Raw genomic sequence first — 19,830 nt, 5'->3', positions numbered from 1 at the left:
AGGAGACTCCCAGCTCTAACAGCCAAGTGGGGCTCAGAGCTCAGCCAGTCCATACCGCAGGGAGTTGACCCATAGGGAGAGTGGCCGGCATGGTCAGAGGGAGCCCTGAAGAAGTCCCAAAGACAAACTGATCCAGTCACTGAGGAAAAGACATTTCTAGATGGAAAGAATTGTTGCCTTCTAGCATCCTATAGAAACTCAAAAGGGTCAAACCCTTGCTATCACCGGCAGTTGTATGGGTGCCCTAGAGGGTCTTCCCAGGCAGCTTTGCCTTTTGCCCAGTCAGGCCAACAGAAGTTTGAAGGGTTCTATCTGCCCACCCATTAGTCTGCAGGTTGAGTTTCTCTTCCTGTTCCCACCCTATTACTCCCTGGCTCCCTCTACAGGCAGGGCACCCCCCAAGACTGGCAGCCACACTGGTGCAGCAGATCTTATGAGGCTTCCCAGCCACCGTAGTGCTAGTGCCCTGAGAAAGACTGAGTGATGGCTTCCAACTCCAACGATGGTGAGGCTGAGCCCTGTTGTCATAGCAACTTCCTAGACACTGTCTGCCCCTTAAGTCAGGGAGGGGCTGTGAGGGGGGTTAGGGGAGCAGATGGAGAGAAGGAGTCTGTGGACCCTTGGGTATCCCTGGAAACCCCTCTGTTCCTAAAATCCTGGGCTAGGGAACCTGAGAAAGAAGAACAGAGAGAAATGGTCTGTTTCAGACCAAAGCAAATGGTCTATCTGGAGTTTGGCTCCCGCTCAGACATGGGTACAGTAGAGCTTGGTACCCTGACTCCTGCCTGGAGACAGTGTCGGGGCTCCCCCTTGAACTGGGAATATAGTGCAGTGCACTCTTGCCTGCTGCTGTGACCCCACATCTGAATCCAAGGTGATTTCCATGTCTTGCTGTGGGTCTGGCTTTCCTAGAGCTGTCTGGAGTTTTCACAGCACATCAGATCCAGAGAGTGGAGGCCAATGGCACCCTTCCCTTCCAAATGAGGGAAGTGGGCAGGGCTGCAGGCTCCACGGCTAGCAGCTGCTAGGCTACCCGCCTTATCCACTTCCTGTTGGCAGCAGGGGTCCATGGGTGCCAGGCAGCCCCAGGAAGGCTGCTGCAGACCTTTCAGCTTTTGGGAGCCTGGAAAGAAGGAAGATGACGCTTAAAGCTACCATCCCCTCCCCCACTCAAGTTTAGCCATTCATTTCCGGTTTGGACTTTCATGGCTGAGAACAGAGCCAAGCGCAGGGCAAGGTTTGACAGAGGCCAAGGACAACCCAGGACACCGTTCCCCTCTCCCCTGCAGAGGAACAAGACAGAACCAGATGTGTCCATTTTTCTCAGGGGTAACAGGATTTGGGGGCTCTGTGTTGAGAGAAAACTCAGAGGAGCAGATAAAGTGTTTTTACTGTTCTCCACCCTGGCCTTCCTTCACAGCTGTTCTTTCAGCTAATTAACAAGCTCTGCGCTTTCTTAAACCTCTGGAGAGCAGGTGCCTGTTTGCATGGGCCTGGGCCTTAACTCCTTCACCTCTGCCGGTGGGCAGTACTCTGGGTGCATGAACCTCGTGTAGACTGTTCCACTGGGAAGACATTCTGGGAGCTACGGGCATCCTTGGCAGGGCAGGCCAACCAGAGGGACACCCTCTAGAGAATCTTCCTACCTCCCACTGCCAAGGAGAGCATCTGCAGACCTTGGCTAGTCTGGAGCAGGTGCCTTTAAATGCTTCCGTGGCAACCAACTCCTTCCCCAACCCCCAGACCTCTTGGTAAAGAGGCACTTGTTACTCCAGCAAAGAGGAGATTGCAGATAGAACCCAGGGCTGCCTGGGATGGACCTGGGGTCTGGAAGTAGTGAGTGTGAGGACGATGTCACCTTCCAGCTGTGGCTACAACTGTTCCTCTGGGCCCATCTGGCTGTCCGTTTCCTGGGTTACCTGCGCTGCACTTTCTGGGGACTAAAGCCTCAGTCAGCACCCTGAATCCTGGCTGGGAACTGATGGGCCCCAGTTTGCCCCATGATACCTAACCCCCATGCCATACTCTGCTGGGAGAGGCAGGCAGCAGGTGAGTGGGGGGGTTCCTGGTTTAGGTCTTGTTGTCCACCACCACCTCCTTCGCATGTCCTGTTTTTTGAGAGGCCTGTCTTGTGCTTGACATCCTTCTGTCTTAGCCTCCTTCTGGGATGACAGCCCTGTATTCATTTGTGGTGTTGTGCTGGAATGGAACTAGGCCTTGTGCATCCTGGCAAGTGCTCTACCACTGAGCTCAGCTCCAGCCCCATTCTCTCAATACGGGTTCTTGCTATATATCCTAGGTTGGCCTTGAACTGCCTTCGATGTTGATACTCTAAGTCTGTGCCATCACTGTAACTTCGTTCCCCATGGTACTGTCCCCCTGACCCCAAATGTCTAGGTATATTGGTCCATTTGCATCCATCCCCATACTAACAGGCCTGAGTTGGGAGGACTGCTCTGAGTTCAAGGAAAGCCTGGGCTATTTAGTGAGTCCCATATTATACTAGGCTACAGTGTAAGATCCTCTCAGAAAACCAAGAGAGGGCTTGATGTAGATGTGGTAGTACCTGCCTTTAATCCTAGCCCTCGAGAGACAGGCAGAGGCAAATAGGTCTCTGTGAGTTTGAAGCTAATCTGGACTCACCACATTGAGTTCCAGGACAGCTAGAGCTATGTAGAGAAAGACCCTGTCTCAAAAGAAAATAAAAATCAAGAGAAACTATTAATCATACTTCTCTAAGGGAACAGAACTGATAGAGTGAGTATTTATATATGGGATTTATTAGAGTGGCTTATAGTCTGTGGTTGGGGCAGTTCAGTCCCAAGAGTGGATATGTCAGCAGTCCCAAACTAGTGCTGGGGTTCTGGAAGATTCCTGGACAGCTGGTGGTTTTCAGTCTGCACTGGATACTGAATCCTGAAGAAGTAGGTTTAGCACGAGCGAAGGAATGCTTCTGCAGCAGGACAGACTAGTGCTAGTGCCAGTGCGAGTGAGGGCAAGTAGGCAAAGGGCAAAGTTGCCTTCTTCCATGGCCTTTTATGTGGGCTGTCACCAGGGGGTATGGCCCAGATTTAGGGCTGGTCTTCCCATCTCAAATAATCCAATTGAGAAAACCCCTCACCAGTATGCCTGACTGCTGGGGTTTTAGCTGATTCCAGATATAGTTAAGTTGCCGGCTAAGATTGACCATTAGAAAGAACGGCTGGCATTTCTATACCACAAACCTGGCACCAGGGCACCAGACCACTGCCCCAGCTCCTTTGCCAATGTGGAATTAGGACTCGTCCCACCAGCACCCTACAAAGTCGTCATGGTTTTATCCCCATTTGCTCCTGGAGAAAACAGACCTAGAGAGATGAGTTGTCCCAAGACATACAGCTGGCCAGCATCCAGACAGAGACTCTGAGTTCCCACCCTGAAGTCCTGACCCCAGCTGCCTCTATAGCCACACACAACAGTGAACTGTCTTCAGGCCTTATTTTTCTGAGTTATTAAGTGGTTAAAACAGATGTAAAGAAGGTGGTCAAACAAATCAAATAAGAGAATGAAATGGGTGCCCCAGCCAGTCACCAGGGACAGCTTCTACATTAGGAGCTGAGATGCTGGCCTCAGAATGCTGTAGGCGCCTGGGAGGAGTGTGCCTGAAGGGAAGCACCCAGTGAAGCAGCTCAGGCGAGGATTCTCCCCTCAGCACAGGCAGGCACAGAGCCAGCAAAGGCCAAGGTGACAGCTGAGCCCACCAAGGGCACCTGCTACACTAGCCCTGCAGGCTTTCACTAGGGCCCGGCCTCAACAGAGGAGCAGCCAGATCAGAGGCTATTAATACCTCAGCTGGTACAACCCTGGCCAAGGAATGTCAGTCAGTGCTGGGGAGAGCGGGGTGGGCTGGCCTGTGTGCCTCTCGGTCCTGTGTTCCCAAGTGCCTATGTACCCTCTTCGAGTGTTACCAGAATCTGATACCTCTGTAATTAGTGGAATATTGGGCCCCAGTCCAATCAAAATGTCCCAGGTTGCCTCTGGGATCCCCCAAAGACATTGGTAAAATATCAGATTCTGGCTTGAAACAGCTGTACCCCACTTTCTACTAGAGTGGAAAAACTTAATGTGCCTCGAAGCAAGGACTTTTCACCTAACTTTTGTCTCTCACCCTCAGTGAAAGAGTTCCTAGCCAAAGCCAAGGAAGATTTCCTGAAAAAATGGGAGACCCCTTCTCAGGTGAGCACCTCAGAGTAAGTAGTACCCAGGCAACAGTCCCCAGCTTGGTCACTGTGTGCCCCACCCAGCCCTGCCCCATTCCCTCTAACTGCTCACGGTGCCCCGGGCTTCTCATTGCCCGGCCTTACTCACTGTATCCTTGCACCTGGCAGCCCCTGCTCCCCATGCAGCTGCCAGCAGCTCCTGGGCCCCAGGCCAGGGCCGGATCTGGCCTCTGCCACCCTGCCTGGAAGAATGTCCCCTGGGTCATCTCCACCCACTCCCCAGAGCCCCCTCTGCCGGTGACACAGGGGACTCCCCAGCTTAGAAGGCTGCAGGGAGGTGCCCCTGACCCCTCCCATCCTTGCCCACAGAATACAGCCCAGTTGGATCATTTTGATAGAATCAAGACCCTTGGCACCGGCTCCTTTGGGCGAGTGATGCTCGTGAAGCACAAGGAAAGTGGGAACCACTATGCCATGAAGATCTTGGACAAGCAGAAGGTAAGATGACCAGCTGCCAGGCCTTCCTGTCTCTGCCCACCGTGCCAAGCCCACCACCACCTACATTGCTTTTCTGCCCATTTATTCTGCGCTCACTGCTGGCAGCTCCAAGAGCTCCACAAGAATATACATGCAGTTCACTGTACATTAGCAGTGGAAGCCTCCCCGGTCCGCCGGTTTAGAAAGGTCCAGTGGCAACTTGGCCTTGCCACTTGCAAAAGACTGTGCTGAGTCCAGAGAGTAAGGGACGGATGTGTGCTTCCTTCCTTAAGCGTTGTAAGTGATCCACAAGTGGTTACTGTCTACTGCTGGGGTGGGCCCTGGACTCCATCCTCACCTCTGCAAAAGAGGGAGAAAGTGGAAGAGGGTGTGAGGGTCTGTGCGAGTAACCGTGCACCCAGGCCACAGCTCTGCAGACTTGGCCGTCTGTGCTCAGCAGTGGCTTGGAACATGTCCTCATGGGTACTCAGTCACTTTCATATCCCCTGATGCTCCACGATCTATCAGACCCCAGGGTGAGAAGGGCCTTCGTTCCTCAACATAGCCAGCCCTGTGGTTAATCTGCAGCTGGACAGAGATCAGGGTGGTCTGCAGAAAAGGTTTGCACAGAAAGAAGTACAGAAGTTCTTTTTTGTTGTTTGTTTGCTTGCTTGTTTGTTTTCCAAGACAAAAATTTTCCCTGTGCAGTGCTATGTAGCCCAGGCTGGCCTCATACTCACAAGTCTGCCTGCCCCTGCTCCTAAGTGCTGGGTGTAAAGGCACAAGCTACCACTGCCTGGCCTGCATAGAAGGTTTTTTTTTTTTTTTTTAAATGTTTAAACTTTGTGTGTATATGTGTCCTGTTGGCCAAGAAGCATAACCAGTTCCAGGTTCAGTGAAAGACCCTGTTTCAAAAAATGAGGTCCAGGTAGAGATAGGACTGGAGAGACGGCTGGGTGAGTTAAAGGCACTTGCTACCCCACGTGATGACCTCAGTTCAATCCCCAGAAACCTACACACACATGCACACACACACACACACACACATACACAAACATTCACACAGATACATACACACGCACTCACACACACATACACACACACACGCCCACACACATACACATACATACACACACATAGATGCACACATACACATACACATGCACACGCACGCACACACATACACACATTCACACAGATACACACATACACACGCACTCACACAACACTCACACACACATACACATGCTCGCACACGCACTCACACATACACACATTCACACAGACATACATACACTCGTACACATACACTCACATATACACATATACACTCACACACACATGCACACACATACACTCACATACACACATACACACTCACACACAGACAAAATAATTGAATTTAAAGAAAAGACTTTAGTGAGTTGGAGGATGAAGAGAAGAGTTCAATTCCCAGAGCAGACACAGCCCAGCACAGTAGCACCCACGTGTATCACACTCTTCCTAGGAGATGGGGCAGAGACAGGCAGTTCCTGAGAGCTCAAGGGCAGCCAGCCTGTCAGATGCAGCAGCAGACAAGGTCCTGCCCTTAAGCAGAGGGAAGATAAAGAACAACATCTGAGGTTGTCCTCTGGTCCCCACTCGTGCACCATGGTGTACACACCCATGCTCATACAAGCACACAGATTTCCTTTTTTTCTCCTAAGATTTATATATTTTATGTATGTGAGTACACTGTAGCTGTCTTCAGACACCAGAAGAGGGCATCGGATGCCATTACAGATGGTTGTGAACCACCATGTGGTTGCTGGGATTTGAACTCAGGACTTCTGGAAGAGCAGTCATTGCTCTTAACCGCTGAGTCATCTCTCCAGCCCTGAAGATTTTCTTGGTTTTTTTTTTTTTTGTTGTTGTTTTTTGTTTTTTCCGGAGCTGGGGACCGAACCCAGGGCCTTGCGCTTCCTAGGCAAGCGCTCTACCACTGAGCTAAATCCCCAACCCCAACCTGAAGATTTTCTTAAGAAGAAAAAAAATACAGGAGATGGCAAGTGATTGAAGAAAATTCTGAGTGTCCTCTTCTGTTCTCAACATGCATGTGCACACATGACTGCATACATAGAGGTGCAGACACACACACAAAATTTTGTGGTGGAAGCTGGCCATGTTGACACACACCTCTAATCCCAGTGCTCAGAAGGCAGAGGCTGGCCGATCTCTTGAGTTGAGGCTAACCTAGTCTACAGACTGAATTCCAAGACAGCCAGAGCTTCATAGAGAAACTCAGTCTTGAAAAAAACCAAAACCAAACAAACAAACAAATTTGTGTGGTACAACAGCCCAGCTCTGAGGAGGCAAGGCGGAAGCAGGATGAAGAATGAAGACCATTCTCATGGCGACATGGCGAGGTCCGGTCTCAAACTAACAAAACCTTTGTTTTGAAATGGGCTCTCAACTATGTAGCCCAGATGGGCTTCAAATTTGAGATCCTCCTGCCTCTGCTTCCAGAGTCTGGCATTAACAGGCACGGGCCACCATGTGTAGTAGGTTTTCATAAAGACTGTGTGTGCCGTGCATTCATTCCAGAGACCTTTGCTGGGTCTCTTCTTCAGTCGCTCCACATTGTTGTCATTTGTTGTTGTTATGATTACTATGATTAGGTTTTTGAGACAGGGTTTCTCCTGTGGCCCTAACGGTCCTAGAACTCACTCTGAAACAGGCCGCTCTTAAACTCAAGAGATCAGCCTTCCTCTGCCTTCTGTAAAGACATATGCACCATGCCTGGGGCTCCACTTTATGTCACTGAACTTGGTGTGCGGCTGGCTGGCCAGCAAACACCAGGGTTCACCTGCCTGCCCTGTGCCCTGCGGAGTTACAAATGGACCACCATACCTGACTTCTCCGTGAGTGCTGAGGTCTGAACTGAGACCCACCCCATGCCCCATGCTTGTGCAGTAGCCACTTTGCCGACTGAGCCATTCCCTAACCGCTCCATAAAGATTCTTCTTAAATTTATGTGTGTGTGTGTGTGTGTGTCTGTCTGTCTGTCTGTCTGTCTGTCTGTCTGTCTGTCTGTCTGTCAGTATGTCTGTATGTCTGTCTGTGTGTATGTATGTATGTATGTTTATAGGTATCCATGGTGGGTAGAGTCATTGGATCTCCCAGGAGCTAGAATCATGGGCATTTGTGAACCACCTGACATGGGTGCTAGGAACCAACTCTAGTAAGCCATCTGTCCAGATCATGAAGACCTCTGACTCCGATCTGATGCTCACAGTGCTGCAGAGGGAGCACCACCGATGGGAACCCAGCACGAGTCACAGAACCTATGACTGGTTTTGTGTGGTACTGGAAATTGTATCTGAGCCTTTCACGCCCTAGGTGCTACTTGGCTACTGAGCAACCCCCATAGCCTAACAGGAGGGGTCTCTACATTTTTAGGCAGCCCATCAAAAACGTCCGAAGTCACGGGTGACATTCTTTTTTTTTTCCCCTTCAGTCGCCAGGTCTAGAACTCAAGACCTCACACACGTTAAGCAAATGCTGCACTGCTGGGCTACATCCTCAGCCCTGGACTATATTTTAGACATGTTTTCTGGTTAATACAGTGTCTATCATAGCCATCTCTATGCTACCAATATATGTAAAGGTTGGGTGGTTTTGAGACAGAGTATCATTGATCAAAGCCCTAGTTTTAGACTAACTATAGTCAAGGATAGCCTTGAACTCCTCCTGATCCTCCTGCCTCTGAAATGCTGGGATTTATAAGCATGCATTTCCATGTCAGCTTGGTTGTCCAACCATGTCAGGCTTGATTGTCATTGCTGCCACTGGTTTTGAACACATCTTTTTTTTTTTTTTTTTTTTTTTTTTCTTTTTTCGGAGCTGGGGACTGAACCCAGGGCCTTGCGCTTGCTAGGCAAGCACCCTACCACTGAGCTAAATCCCCAACCCCTTTGAGTGCATCTTTAATTGGGAGGTTGGTGAGAGCCGCAGCAAACACGTAGAGGCCAGAAGACAACTTTCAGGACTTGGTTCTTTCCTCCTACCATGTGGGTTCTAGGGATTGAACGGCGGCGTCACACTTGGATCAAAGTTGACTGCCTTGCCTTTGAGAAAGGTCTTGATATGTAGCCCAGGCTGTCTTCTAGAAGTCTTTCTGAATGCCAAGAATACAGGTATGCACCACTATGCCTAGTGAAACATTTCGTGATTTTGTTTCCCATGTTAAATGGCTTTGGAATGTACTGTATTTTACTTTTGGTGTACACTTGTGTGTGTGTGTGTGTGTGTGTTCATGTGGGTGTGCGTGCGTGCGTGCGTGCGTGCGTGCGTGCGTGCGCGTGTGTGTGTGTGTGTGTGTGTGTGTGTGTATAAGTGTATGTGTGTTGAACTAGGTCTCACATAGCCTAGGCTAGCAACTTTGTATAGGCAGATTTGCTCTTAAACTCCAGAGACCCCTGCCTCAATCTTTCAAGTGTGCACCAAACCCAGATCACCTTACACTTAGAAATCCATGGAAAGGCAAGAAAGGGTGTAGAAGCTGAAAAGATTTCCCTTCATGACTCTTTCAAATGTGCTTGAAAGATGCTGGGATGGGATGGGGCTGACAACATGGCTTAGTAGGTAAAGGTGCTGAATTTGACCTCCGAGTTTCACTTGGTGAAAGGGGACAGACTTCCTCAGGTTGTTCTCTGACTTCCACATGTATGGCTTACTGTGCACAGACGACTCCCGACAAATATAAGTAGAACATTTTAAAAAATGTTTAAAAAATAAGTAGAACATTTTAAAAGGACCAGGAATGTTGCTCAGTGATTGAGAGCTAGTCTAGCACATGAAAGGTCCTGGGTTTCATGCTCAGTACTACAAAGATAAAAGTACTTGCCTAGAAAAAGGGAAACCGATTTCTAAGCCTCCAATACCTTTTGGGACCTCTCTGGTGTCAGTTGAGTCTCCTGCTCTTGCAGGCAGCCTTCTCTGGCTCCCCCTACTTTCCAGATTTTTCCAGCTGCTTCATCTAGGCATCTCTAAGCCCCAGGTTCCCTCCCCCAAGCTGTGACTTCTCTGGTCTGTGGGGCTCCTCATTGCACCCACATTATCTGCTCTGATCTTTGTGGACCCTTGGCTCTGAGACAGCCACACTGTGGTTATCTGCGTCGTTCTGACTGAAGCAATGGCCCCAGTCCTGTACTCCTAGTTCTGAGCCAGGCTAGGGACTACGGCCCCTATCATGCTCCCCTGTCCCTCAGGTGGTGAAGCTGAAGCAGATCGAGCACACTCTGAATGAGAAGCGCATCCTGCAGGCTGTCAACTTCCCGTTCCTGGTCAAACTTGAATTCTCCTTCAAGGTAAGGGCCACAGCCAGGGCTTGAGGAGAGCCAGTCCTAGCCAACTCCTGGGCACACAGCTCCCTAGTCTCCAGGGTTGGGGCCACCTGCTTTCAAGGAAGAAGATCCTTGGAGGAAGAATGCCAGAAACGGGTGGACTGGGGCCCTGGGCACCTCTAGTTAGCTCTTAAGTTAGCCAGCCGGTAACTTGGTAACCTTAGGCACATCACTCATCCTGAATGACCTCGCTGAGAGTCACCATCCTGACTCAGCCCAGGAACATAAACTGCCACCAAGCAACCAGGGAGGGGCATCACCCTGCAGGAGAGGGACCAGCCACACTGAGCCTTGCTCTTCTCATCTGCAAAATGGGACTCAGCACAGCCATCACACTGTGAGGTCATAAGGGTGGGGAGTTCTTGCAGGTGCATAAGGACATGTGAGAACACCACTCAGAGTAGGCAGTCATCAGAGTCTATTCCCAGACATCCCCTGTGTAGACGTCATATAGCAATTCTAGTTCCTGTTTCTTTTTGTTTCATTTGTTTGGTTTTTGGGACAGAGTCTCACTATATACCCCAGGCTGGCCTAGAATTCAGATCCTCCTGCATCAGCTTCCTGAGTGCTAGGATGACAGGTTTACCATCATGCTGTATCATATTTTGTATTGTTTCTTACGGTGCTAGGGATGGACCCCGGGCTTTGTATGCAGTGCACAAGTGCTCTACAATTGAGCCACCTCCCCAGACCTGTAAACGTCTCTTCTTCTCTAGGTTGTGAGCTGGTAAGAGTTGAGCTGTCCTCTCCAGTGACCTGTAGTACTTTCTGTTTTGTTTTTAGCAAAGCGTACATTTTTCTTCTTATATACCAGGCTGGTCTCAGAGTCCTTGCCCTCCTCAGTAGCCGAGACTCTAGTTGTGTGCCGTCATGTCCCATACAGTTTTGGTTTGGGTCCTGCAAACTGTTTGGCAAACGGTGACACTCGAGGCCTGAGACAGAAGCTCCTGCAGAACTGTAGCTCACTGCATCCTCACTGCCTCCCTGTGAGGACAGAAAAGCAGCTGCCTCTCCCTGCTCCCAGAGAAAATACAGCTCCTGATGCTTAAAACATGAACAACTGGGAAGATAGATGTCCCCGAGGTTGCCCCTTCAAGCCACCATGGTCTTCAGCTGGGCCCAGTGTGGGGACAAGGCCTTGACTCTCTTTGCCTCCTGCAGGACAACTCAAACTTGTACATGGTCATGGAGTACGTGCCTGGTGGGGAGATGTTCTCCCACTTACGGCGGATTGGGAGGTTCAGGTAAGCAGGCCCCATCCCTGCCACCCTAGGGCCACCAAACCATCCAGGGACATGTAGGAGTCCAATGTGCTTAGAAATGGAGTGTGATCTTTGGGTCCCAGTGGGATTTTGTGTATGTGCGTGCGCTCACATGTGAACTGTACTGTAGCTGTGTAGCTGAAGCTGGCCTTGGACTCATAGCCTCCTGAGTGCTAACAGGATAAGCGACTGTCATCAGCCCCTGTGGGGTTTGTTCCTATTATGCTAAGCAGTTTTCGATGTTTCAGTCAGCCAGGTTGAGTGACCAGTCACGGTAACCTAGGGGTCAAAATTTGAATTGGTGTGGCTAGGGGTGGAACTCAGTACCATTTTAAGAATTCTAGCACAGAAAGAAAAAAAATGAGATCACACTATGTAGCCCAGGTTAGCCCTTCCTCAGCTTCCTAGAGTCACAGGAGCCCACCACCACATCTAGCAAGATTTTTTTTTTGTTTTGTTTTGTTCTTTTTTTCGGAGCTGGGGACCGAACCCAGGGCCTTGCGCTTCCTAGGCAAGCACTCTACCACTGAGCCAAATCCCCAACCCCGCAAGATTTTTTTTTAAAGATTTATTACATATAAGTTCAGACACACTAGAAGAGGGCGTCAGATCCCATTACAGATGGTTGTGAGCCACCATGTGTTGCTGGGATTTGAACTCAGGGCCTCTAGAGGAGCAGTCGGTGCTCTTGACCTCTGAGCCATCTCTCCAGCCCCACCCCCTTTTTTTTTTTTTTTTTTTGGTTCTTTTTTTCGGAGCTGGGGACCGAACCCAGGGCCTTGCGCTTCCTAGGTAAGCGCTCTACCACTGAGCTAAATCCCCAGCCCCCCCACCCCCTTTTTAAACTAGTGGATAATTTTATGTAGTTTTAAGTTTTATACTAGTATGTTACTTGACACACACACATTGTTCTTGTTGTTACTGTGGTTTTTTTTCCCAGGGGTGAGGTTGTTTGTTTTTTAAGACATGTTTTTGCTGTGTAACCTTTCCTGTCCTGGAACTCAGTCTGTAGATCAGGCTGGCCTCAAACTCAGAGATCCACCTGCTTCTGCTGGAATTGAAGGTGTGCTCACCAATGTCCAGCCAGCACTCAGGGTGTTAGAGGCAGGACGATCAGGAATTTGAGACCAGCTTAGGCTGCTTTGAAAGCTGCTCTGTCAGCTACCACCTTCAAAACAGAATCCAGAATGGCAGTCTCTGTGCCACTGTGAGGCTCTCCTGTGTCAGAAGGGGCAGCCTTTTCTTTTCTGTCTCTATCGTTCTGATGCTGGCTGTTCATGGGGTGCGGTTTTCCTGCTGCTTTGTGATTCCTTTTCTCAAAAGCTCCCAGCCCTTCCATATTCCTGCAGCTACCCTGTGACTGCCCTCCGAGCTGCTAACAGCCCATGTTTGACTTCCCCCTTTCTCCTCATTTGTCTCTGGGCAACTGCTGAGAGCCACAGCTCGCTCGCGCTCTCTCTCTCTCTCTCTCTCTCTCTCTCTCTCTCTCTCTCTCTCTCTCTCACACACACACACACACACAGAGAGAGAGAGAGACAGAGAGAGACAGAGAGACAGGGTTTCCTCTTTTAAATTCTACAAATTGCCGTCTTTCTATAAACTTGAGCTTTGCCTCTTACAAACACAAGTCAACAAGAACTGTAGTCCTTGATGACCAAACCTGTGAGGTGTTCAGGGTTGGTTTTGTTGTTGTTTGTTTTGTTTTATGTAACATTGGCTGGCCATGTAGACCAGGTTGGCCTAGAACTCATAGACCTCTGGGGTGCTTGGGCTCAAGGTATACATACGACGCTGTCTTGCCCTGCAGGGTGGTTTTGTGTTGACAATTGTTTGTACCCTGATGACTTTCTTCCAAAACTCTGATTGGCAGACAAAATTCCCTAAACCACTTTCTTAAGTAAGTTAACTCCTCAGCAGACAAAATTTCCTTAAACCACTTTCTTTCCTCAGCAAGGCACCTGTCCCTTTCAGCCTTCTAGTCCAAATCTAGGATAGAATTATTCAGCTCAGAATGGGGCAGGCAGGGGGAATTGATTTTTGTTGTTTCATTCGACACAGGGTCTCACTTTGTATTCTGGGCTGGCTTGGAACCTGATGTAGCCCAGGCTAGCCTCAGATATGCTAATGCTTCTGCCTCTGCCTCTCAGAGTGCTATAGTGACAGATATGTGCCGCCATGTCAGGCTCCCCAGTTTTTACAATAGAGTTTGGGTGTCTGTCACGCTGTCCTTGAAATCTTGGGCACACGAAGTCCCCCTACCTCAGCCTCCCACATAACTGGGACAACTGGTATGTGGCATTTCTAGCCTTTAGTCTACATTTTGATTAGCTAGACATGGGGTATCTTGCTCTGTGGGCACACAGAGGGGATGTGGTCATGTTCACCCACACATCCCCTCCCGGCTTGTCCCACCAGTGAGCCCCACGCCCGTTTCTACGCGGCGCAGATCGTCTTGACTTTTGAGTATCTGCACTCCCTGGACCTCATCTACCGGGACCTGAAGCCCGAGAACCTTCTCATCGACCAGCAGGGCTATATTCAGGTACCTGCGGGGGAGGGCACTGGAGGGCACAGTTGGAACCTGCAGCCCTTCTCTCTGCCAACTGCTCATTCTTGTGCCTACAGGTGACAGACTTCGGTTTTGCCAAGCGTGTGAAAGGCCGAACTTGGACCTTGTGTGGGACCCCCGAGTACTTGGCCCCCGAGATTATCCTGAGCAAAGTAGGCACCTCTCCAGCCTGCCCACCCCTGAGGCCTACTCCACCTCATTAGCCCGCCCTGCCCCTGAAGAGTCATCTCCTTCTTCACCTTCTTGCCTCATCGAACGCCCCCCCCCCCATCTTGCTCTAGGGCTACAACAAAGCTGTGGACTGGTGGGCTCTCGGGGTCCTCATCTACGAGATGGCTGCTGGTTACCCGCCCTTCTTCGCTGACCAGCCTATCCAGATCTATGAGAAAATCGTCTCTGGGAAGGTGAGGCCAGGAGATGGAGTTCATCCCTGGAAGGAATCAAAACAGCCTGTCACATGTCCTCACAAGGCAAAATGTGCTGTCACAGACCTGTTGTCTTAACAGTCGAGCCTGAGGCAGGAAAATCTTGTTTGAGGCCAATCTGGGCTGCATAGAGATTTCCAGGATAACATGGGCTAAAGAAATAGTGAAACAGAAAATCAAGGACAGGGGTATATGACTCAGCCATAGAGCACTCGCCCGGAGTCTATCGTGAAGGGGACAGGGGTGTGGCTCAGCGGGAGAGTTGTAGTCTAGCATGTGTGTAACACACACACACACACACACACACACACACACACACACACACACACACACGAACGACAGGACTGAACTCCCAAGCATGTCCCAAGCTGACCCACATCAGAGCTCTGGCTACAGAAGCTGCTACCTTGACACCAGACCAGAAGAACAAACCAAACTCATTCAGTTCCCAGGTGTCGACCCCAGCCATACCAGCAAGCCTCACCCTGCTGTGGGCAGGACCTGCAACTGCCTATTCCTTCCAGATGTAGTCTCCTTAGTGACCCTGGCATGACAGTGTAGACTTAAACGTTCTGCACTCTTCAGAAGTCCGAGGCAGAGGATTGGCATAAGTGCCAGACCAACCTGGCACAGGGCCTACAGGGTAAAACCTTGTCCATGACAAAGACAGAGCCCAAGACCGGACCTTTCAGGAGGCCCATTCCTGTCCTCACCATTCATTAGCCCTGGCTCACCCTCTAGCCTTATCCTGAAGAAATGGCACCCCTGTAGGAGAGGTAAGGATACTAAGGTACAGAAAGGGCATGTGGTTGGTCTAAGATTGCACCATGGGAATCAAGTGGAAGCCTCAGTGGGGTTGGGGAGCAGCGCTGAGAGTCACAGCTCTGCCTTCACCAGCCTTACCTAGCAGGGGAGCCCGGCTGTCACCCCACCTGTTTTATTGTCTTTGACAACAGCTACTGGCTGGCTCCAAGTCTCCATAAGTGGTTCACTGCTCCCCAAGTCCCAATCCTGTGACAAACTATTGGGTGAAACTGAGACAAAGTCACTTAGATTCTCTGAACCTCATTTTATCTATCCATCTGCCTGTCTGGGAGGTTGGAGGAGAGACAGTATTCTATGCTGTGGTCCTCGGGGCTGAGCACACACTATCACCTAGGAGTGGATGTGCACACCTCCCATGAGACAGAAGAAAGACAGCCATGTGCTTTTCTTCTTTTTTCTCTTTTCTTTTTTCTGTCTTGTTTTTGTTTTTTGTGTTTTGCTTTTTTTTTTTTTTTAAATCAGGTTCTTACTTTGTAGCCCTAGGTAGTCTAGATTTTACTAAGTATGCCAGCAAACTCACAGAGATCTGCTTGCCTTTGCCTCTGCTGGGATTAAATGAGCCTTAGTAAGTGCTTTTCCCCCTAGCATTCAGAAGACTGAGGCAGGATTGCTGTAAGGTTAGGGAAACAAATTTTGGGACCTGTTACAGAATATCATTCAGAAGAAACCCAAAATGAAAAGTTGAAATGTCCTAGATGGTGGCTGAGAGAGTACAGAAAAACTCCATAGAAGACTGAGGAAGACGGGAGGACATTTTGTTGTATTGAAATCGGACTCCCAATTCCATACATAGTCAAGGTTACCCTTGAACTCTGGGTGCCGCCACTGCCTCCCAAGTCCTGGGTGGACAGGCATGCGCCACCACACATGGTTGAGTATAATCTCCATTGTAGCAATTTACAGTTCCCACGGGCCCTGACTGTTATCTTGTCACACAGAACCCTGGGATATCTGCCCCATGTCATTGAGACCAGTGCAGGCCTGGAGAGGTTAAGGGCTCTGGCCAAGGTCACACAGCACCGGGAAGGCTTAACAGGGACCAGTTGGGTTCTTGTCTTTGTTTCTTTCCTTCCTTTTGCTTTTCTTGCAAGTCTCCATTCCCTTTCCTCATTTCTTCCTTCCTTGTTCTTTTCTTCCTCACCCTGGGTTCTTGTTCCCTTCAGTTTTTTACATCTCTTCATTGTGTTTGTGGCACTGAGACTGGCTGTGTGTGTCAAGGACAGCGTAAAGGAGTCAGTCCTCTCCTCCTGCCATGTGGGATGTGGGTGGCAAACTTAGATAGATTATTAGGCTCAGCAACAGGTACCTTTACCTGCTGAGCCACCGCTAGCCCTTTTGTGGGTGTTTGTTTGATTAACTGACTGACTGACTGATTGACTTACAAGGTCTCAATATGTAGCGCTGGAACTCAACCTTCCTGCATTAGTCTTCCAAGAGTGGGAGCGACAGGGTTTGCCACCACCTCTGCCTCCTAGAAGCTAGTTCTTATGGGTGTAAATCCAGAGGCTGCATACAGGGCTAAGGGCCTCTGGAGGTGCACGACTGGATGGATACAAGCTATCTTATCCAGACTGAGGAACTATCCTTACTTTAGAAGCTCTCAGACCCCACTCAGAGGCCTGCAGAATCCCAGCTGAGGGTACATTTCAAGTCTACAGACCTGAGACAGAACCTCCCACAGTTCTGTTCCCTGTGACCTTGGGGTTGTAGATTCTCAGGCCTTACCCAGAATTCCCAAGCCAGCAAACTCAGGAAGACACTCAACATGGTTTTTGTTTGCATGGCCACTGGGGCCTAAAAGTGGAGGCCTGTGTATGCTGGGCTCCTGACCTGGCCCAGAGCTGTAGTGCTAGCTCCACCAAGCCATCTCTGCTGATAGTTTCCCTACTTTATTTTTTTAGTTTTTGTTTTGTTTTGTTTTTGTTGTTTTTGTTTTTGTTTTTGTTTTTCGGAGATGGGGACTGAACCCAGGGCCTTGCGCTTGCTAGGCAAGCGCTCTACCACTGAGCTAAATCCCCAACCCCACCCTACTTTATTTTTTAACTATGTAACTTTGTGTGTTTTTTAACTTTGTGTGTCTGTATGTACGTGACATGAGTACAGGACCCCTGGAGGCCAAAGGCATTAGATCCCCTAGAAATGGACTTAACAGTGGTTAGAGGCCAACATGTAGATGCTGGGAATGAAACCCGGGACCTTTGCAAGAACAAAGCCATTCATTGGTCCAGCAATGAGTTTTTGGGATTTTGTTGAGGCAAGGTCTTCCCTTCTCCCCCCACCCCCACCCCCCCCCCAGAGCTGAGGACCAAACCCAGGGCCTTGCAGTTGCTAGGCAAGCACTCTACCACTGAGCTAAATCCCCAACCCGAGGCAAGGTTTTATTATGTACTCTTGGCTGATCTTGCCATACAGACCAAGCTGGCCTTGAACTCACATCACAGAGATCCACCTGCCCTTGCCTGAATGTTAGGATCATCAGTGAAGGCTAGCACGCTCCAACAAGCCATCTTTTTGTTGGTTTTTGAGTGGTTTTGTTGTTTGTTTTGTCAACCCCCCCCCCCCCAAGCCGGTTTGTTTGTGTAGCCCTGACTGTCCTAGAACTCCCTCTGTAAACCAGACTGGCTTCAAAGGCACAGAGATCCACCTGCCTGGGCCTCCTGAGTGCTGGGATTAAAGGCATGGGCCACTACTTCCCTGCCCTGCCCTGCCCAGCCCTGCCCACAAGCCATCTTAACAGATTCTCCCTGTAGGACTATTGGATAGAACAGGTACCAGTCAGCCAGAGCGCTGTGGTACATACCTATAGCTCTAGTACTCAGGCTAGGACACAGGATCATGGGTTCAAGGTCAGTTTGAGCTACACATTTAATCCCAGAACTTGGTTTGAAGACAGCCTGGTCTACAGAGTTTCAGGACAGCCAGGGCTGCACAGAGGTGTATATCTGGGGTATGTCAGGAGGGAGTGGGAATTGTGTCAGAAATGGAAAAGGCAGCATTCTGGACCCCCAAAGTGCATGAACAGCACCCCACTCGTATCTACACCCCTTCCAGGTGCGGTTCCCATCCCACTTCAGCTCTGACTTGAAGGACCTGCTTCGGAACCTTCTGCAGGTGGATCTCACCAAGCGCTTTGGGAATCTCAAGAACGGGGTCAATGACATCAAGAACCACAAGTGGTTTGCCACAACTGACTGGATCGCCATCTATCAGAGAAAGGTGGGCTTCTCTTCCCCATGCCCCAAGTTGGAAAGGCAAGGAATTATGGATAGGATAATACAAACAGCCCAGCAAGTTCAGGACTATATGGGGGATGCTGGGCTCTTCTGGCCACTTTGTGGCCGTAAGCAGGAAATATCCTCTGGGAAGTGACTTCGTTTGGTGAGTTGGGTTGCAGAGAAGACACTCCACCTGAATGGTGAGCTCAGGCCTGGGTCCCAGCAGTGTCTTCTGAGTATTAAGCCATTCATTTTTATTGTAATGGTAAGGTCAGCTAACGCACTCTGGCTGCTTCTTAATCCCTATCCAGGTGGAAGCTCCCTTCATACCAAAGTTTAAAGGCCCTGGGGACACGAGTAACTTTGACGACTATGAGGAGGAAGAGATCCGGGTCTCCATCAATGAGAAATGTGGCAAGGAGTTTACTGAGTTTTAGGGGTGTGCTTGTGCCCCATGGGTTTTCTTTTCTTTTTTTTTTTTTTTTCTTTTTCTTTCTATTTTTTTTTCTGGTTGGGGGTGGGGGGGTTGGATCGAACAGCCAGAGGGCCCTAGAGTTCCATGCATCTAATTTAACATCCACTCCACACCCCCAGGGTTAAGGAGAGCAGGAAAGTCAGATACTGGGGAAGGGGCAACATCAGCTGCTCCCCCTCTCCCTTCACCTCCACCCTTCCCTGCCTGTTTTCAATGAATTTCTTAGCTCCAGTCATACTCAATCTTGCTGGTGTATCCAGGGGCGAGTAGGGAAAGAGGGGCCCAAATTCAGCCTCCACCCCTACCCCAGCACTGGATACTAAGGATGAACAGTAAAGCCAACCTTCCCTTCCATGCAGCCCTACCTGGAAAGGGAGATTTTATGACCTGTACAGAGGGCTGCTTGCCAGTGGGGTTTTTTTTTTTTTTCCTCATTTAAATTAAGTTCCACCAGTGCCTCCCACCCTCCAAATTGTCCCACCCCTCTCAACCCCACCCCCACTCCCTAAATCCATTCTGATGAGACCCGGGTAGCCAACTGACTCTGTCAAGGAAGGAACTGGGCTTGGAACCTCGCCCTGAGCTGCTAGCCTCCCGGCCCCCCTTTCCAGTGGTCTCATGCCAATTGTTCTGTGCACCAGCCCCCCTAAGAAGCCCCTCCCCATCCTGGGCGCTCACTTCTAGCTTAGCTGTCAGCTGTCCATCACCTCTTGCCGTGTGTCCCCACTCACTGCACCCCCAAAAGCACTCTGATTGTGCTTTTTCTCTCAATAGAAAGGTGGGGAGCTGCTGGGGATATGACCCCGTTTATCCCTGTGTTTATCCCTCTCGTAACTTCTCCCAAAAAGGAGGAGCTCTCAGGCCTGGGTGGGGGCCCCGGGTGGGCGAGAGGGGCCGTTCAACCTGTGTGCTTCGAAGGATGAGACTTCCTCTTGAACAGTGTGCTGTTGTAAACATATTTGAAAACTATTACCAATAAAGTTTTGTTTTAAAATAAAA

At 49.8% G+C, this 19,830-nt stretch overlaps 2 protein-coding genes and 1 long non-coding RNA gene across 5 annotated transcripts in view; 2 read left to right on the top strand and 1 right to left on the bottom strand.

The window, feature by feature from the left end:
• LOC120098559 (uncharacterized) overlaps positions 1 to 232 on the bottom strand; it is a 17,196-nt gene extending 16,964 nt beyond the window's left edge. The window contains exon 1 of one of the 2 annotated variants that reach the window (XR_015644044.1): positions 56 to 232. This is a non-coding gene — a long non-coding RNA (uncharacterized LOC120098559). The remainder of the gene's footprint in view (positions 1 to 55) is intronic. The other variant, XR_015644043.1, reaches the window with a different exon arrangement.
• Positions 1 to 19,830, top strand: part of Prkaca (protein kinase cAMP-activated catalytic subunit alpha) — a 23,356-nt gene extending 3,526 nt beyond the window's left edge. Inside the window, exons 1-10 of one of the 2 annotated variants that reach the window (XM_087593889.1) lie at positions 461 to 505; positions 4,154 to 4,215; positions 4,569 to 4,697; positions 9,926 to 10,024; positions 11,222 to 11,304; positions 13,738 to 13,864; positions 13,948 to 14,043; positions 14,173 to 14,295; positions 18,193 to 18,357; positions 18,668 to 19,830. In XM_087593889.1, the coding sequence (XP_087450015.1) occupies positions 484 to 505; positions 4,154 to 4,215; positions 4,569 to 4,697; positions 9,926 to 10,024; positions 11,222 to 11,304; positions 13,738 to 13,864; positions 13,948 to 14,043; positions 14,173 to 14,295; positions 18,193 to 18,357; positions 18,668 to 18,793 (1,032 nt within the window). In that variant the 5' untranslated portion in view covers positions 461 to 483 and the 3' untranslated portion in view covers positions 18,794 to 19,830. Of the gene's footprint in view, positions 1 to 460; positions 506 to 4,153; positions 4,216 to 4,568; positions 4,698 to 9,925; positions 10,025 to 11,221; positions 11,305 to 13,737; positions 13,865 to 13,947; positions 14,044 to 14,172; positions 14,296 to 18,192; positions 18,358 to 18,667 lie in introns of those variants that run through there. The other variant, NM_001100922.2, reaches the window with a different exon arrangement.
• On the top strand, positions 1,720 to 2,043 carry Smim46 (small integral membrane protein 46). Its single transcript, XM_087596659.1, has one exon. It carries the CDS (start codon positions 1,815 to 1,817, stop codon positions 1,962 to 1,964), a length of 150 nt encoding a protein of 49 aa, XP_087452785.1. The 5' UTR covers positions 1,720 to 1,814; the 3' UTR covers positions 1,965 to 2,043.

This window comes from Rattus norvegicus, chromosome 19, assembly GCF_021556685.1.
Source record: "Rattus norvegicus strain SHRSP/BbbUtx chromosome 19, alternate assembly SHRSP_T2T, whole genome shotgun sequence".
In the NCBI taxonomy this organism is placed as follows: domain Eukaryota; kingdom Metazoa; phylum Chordata; class Mammalia; order Rodentia; family Muridae; genus Rattus; species Rattus norvegicus.
This window is presented reverse-complemented; position numbering and strand designations above follow the sequence as displayed.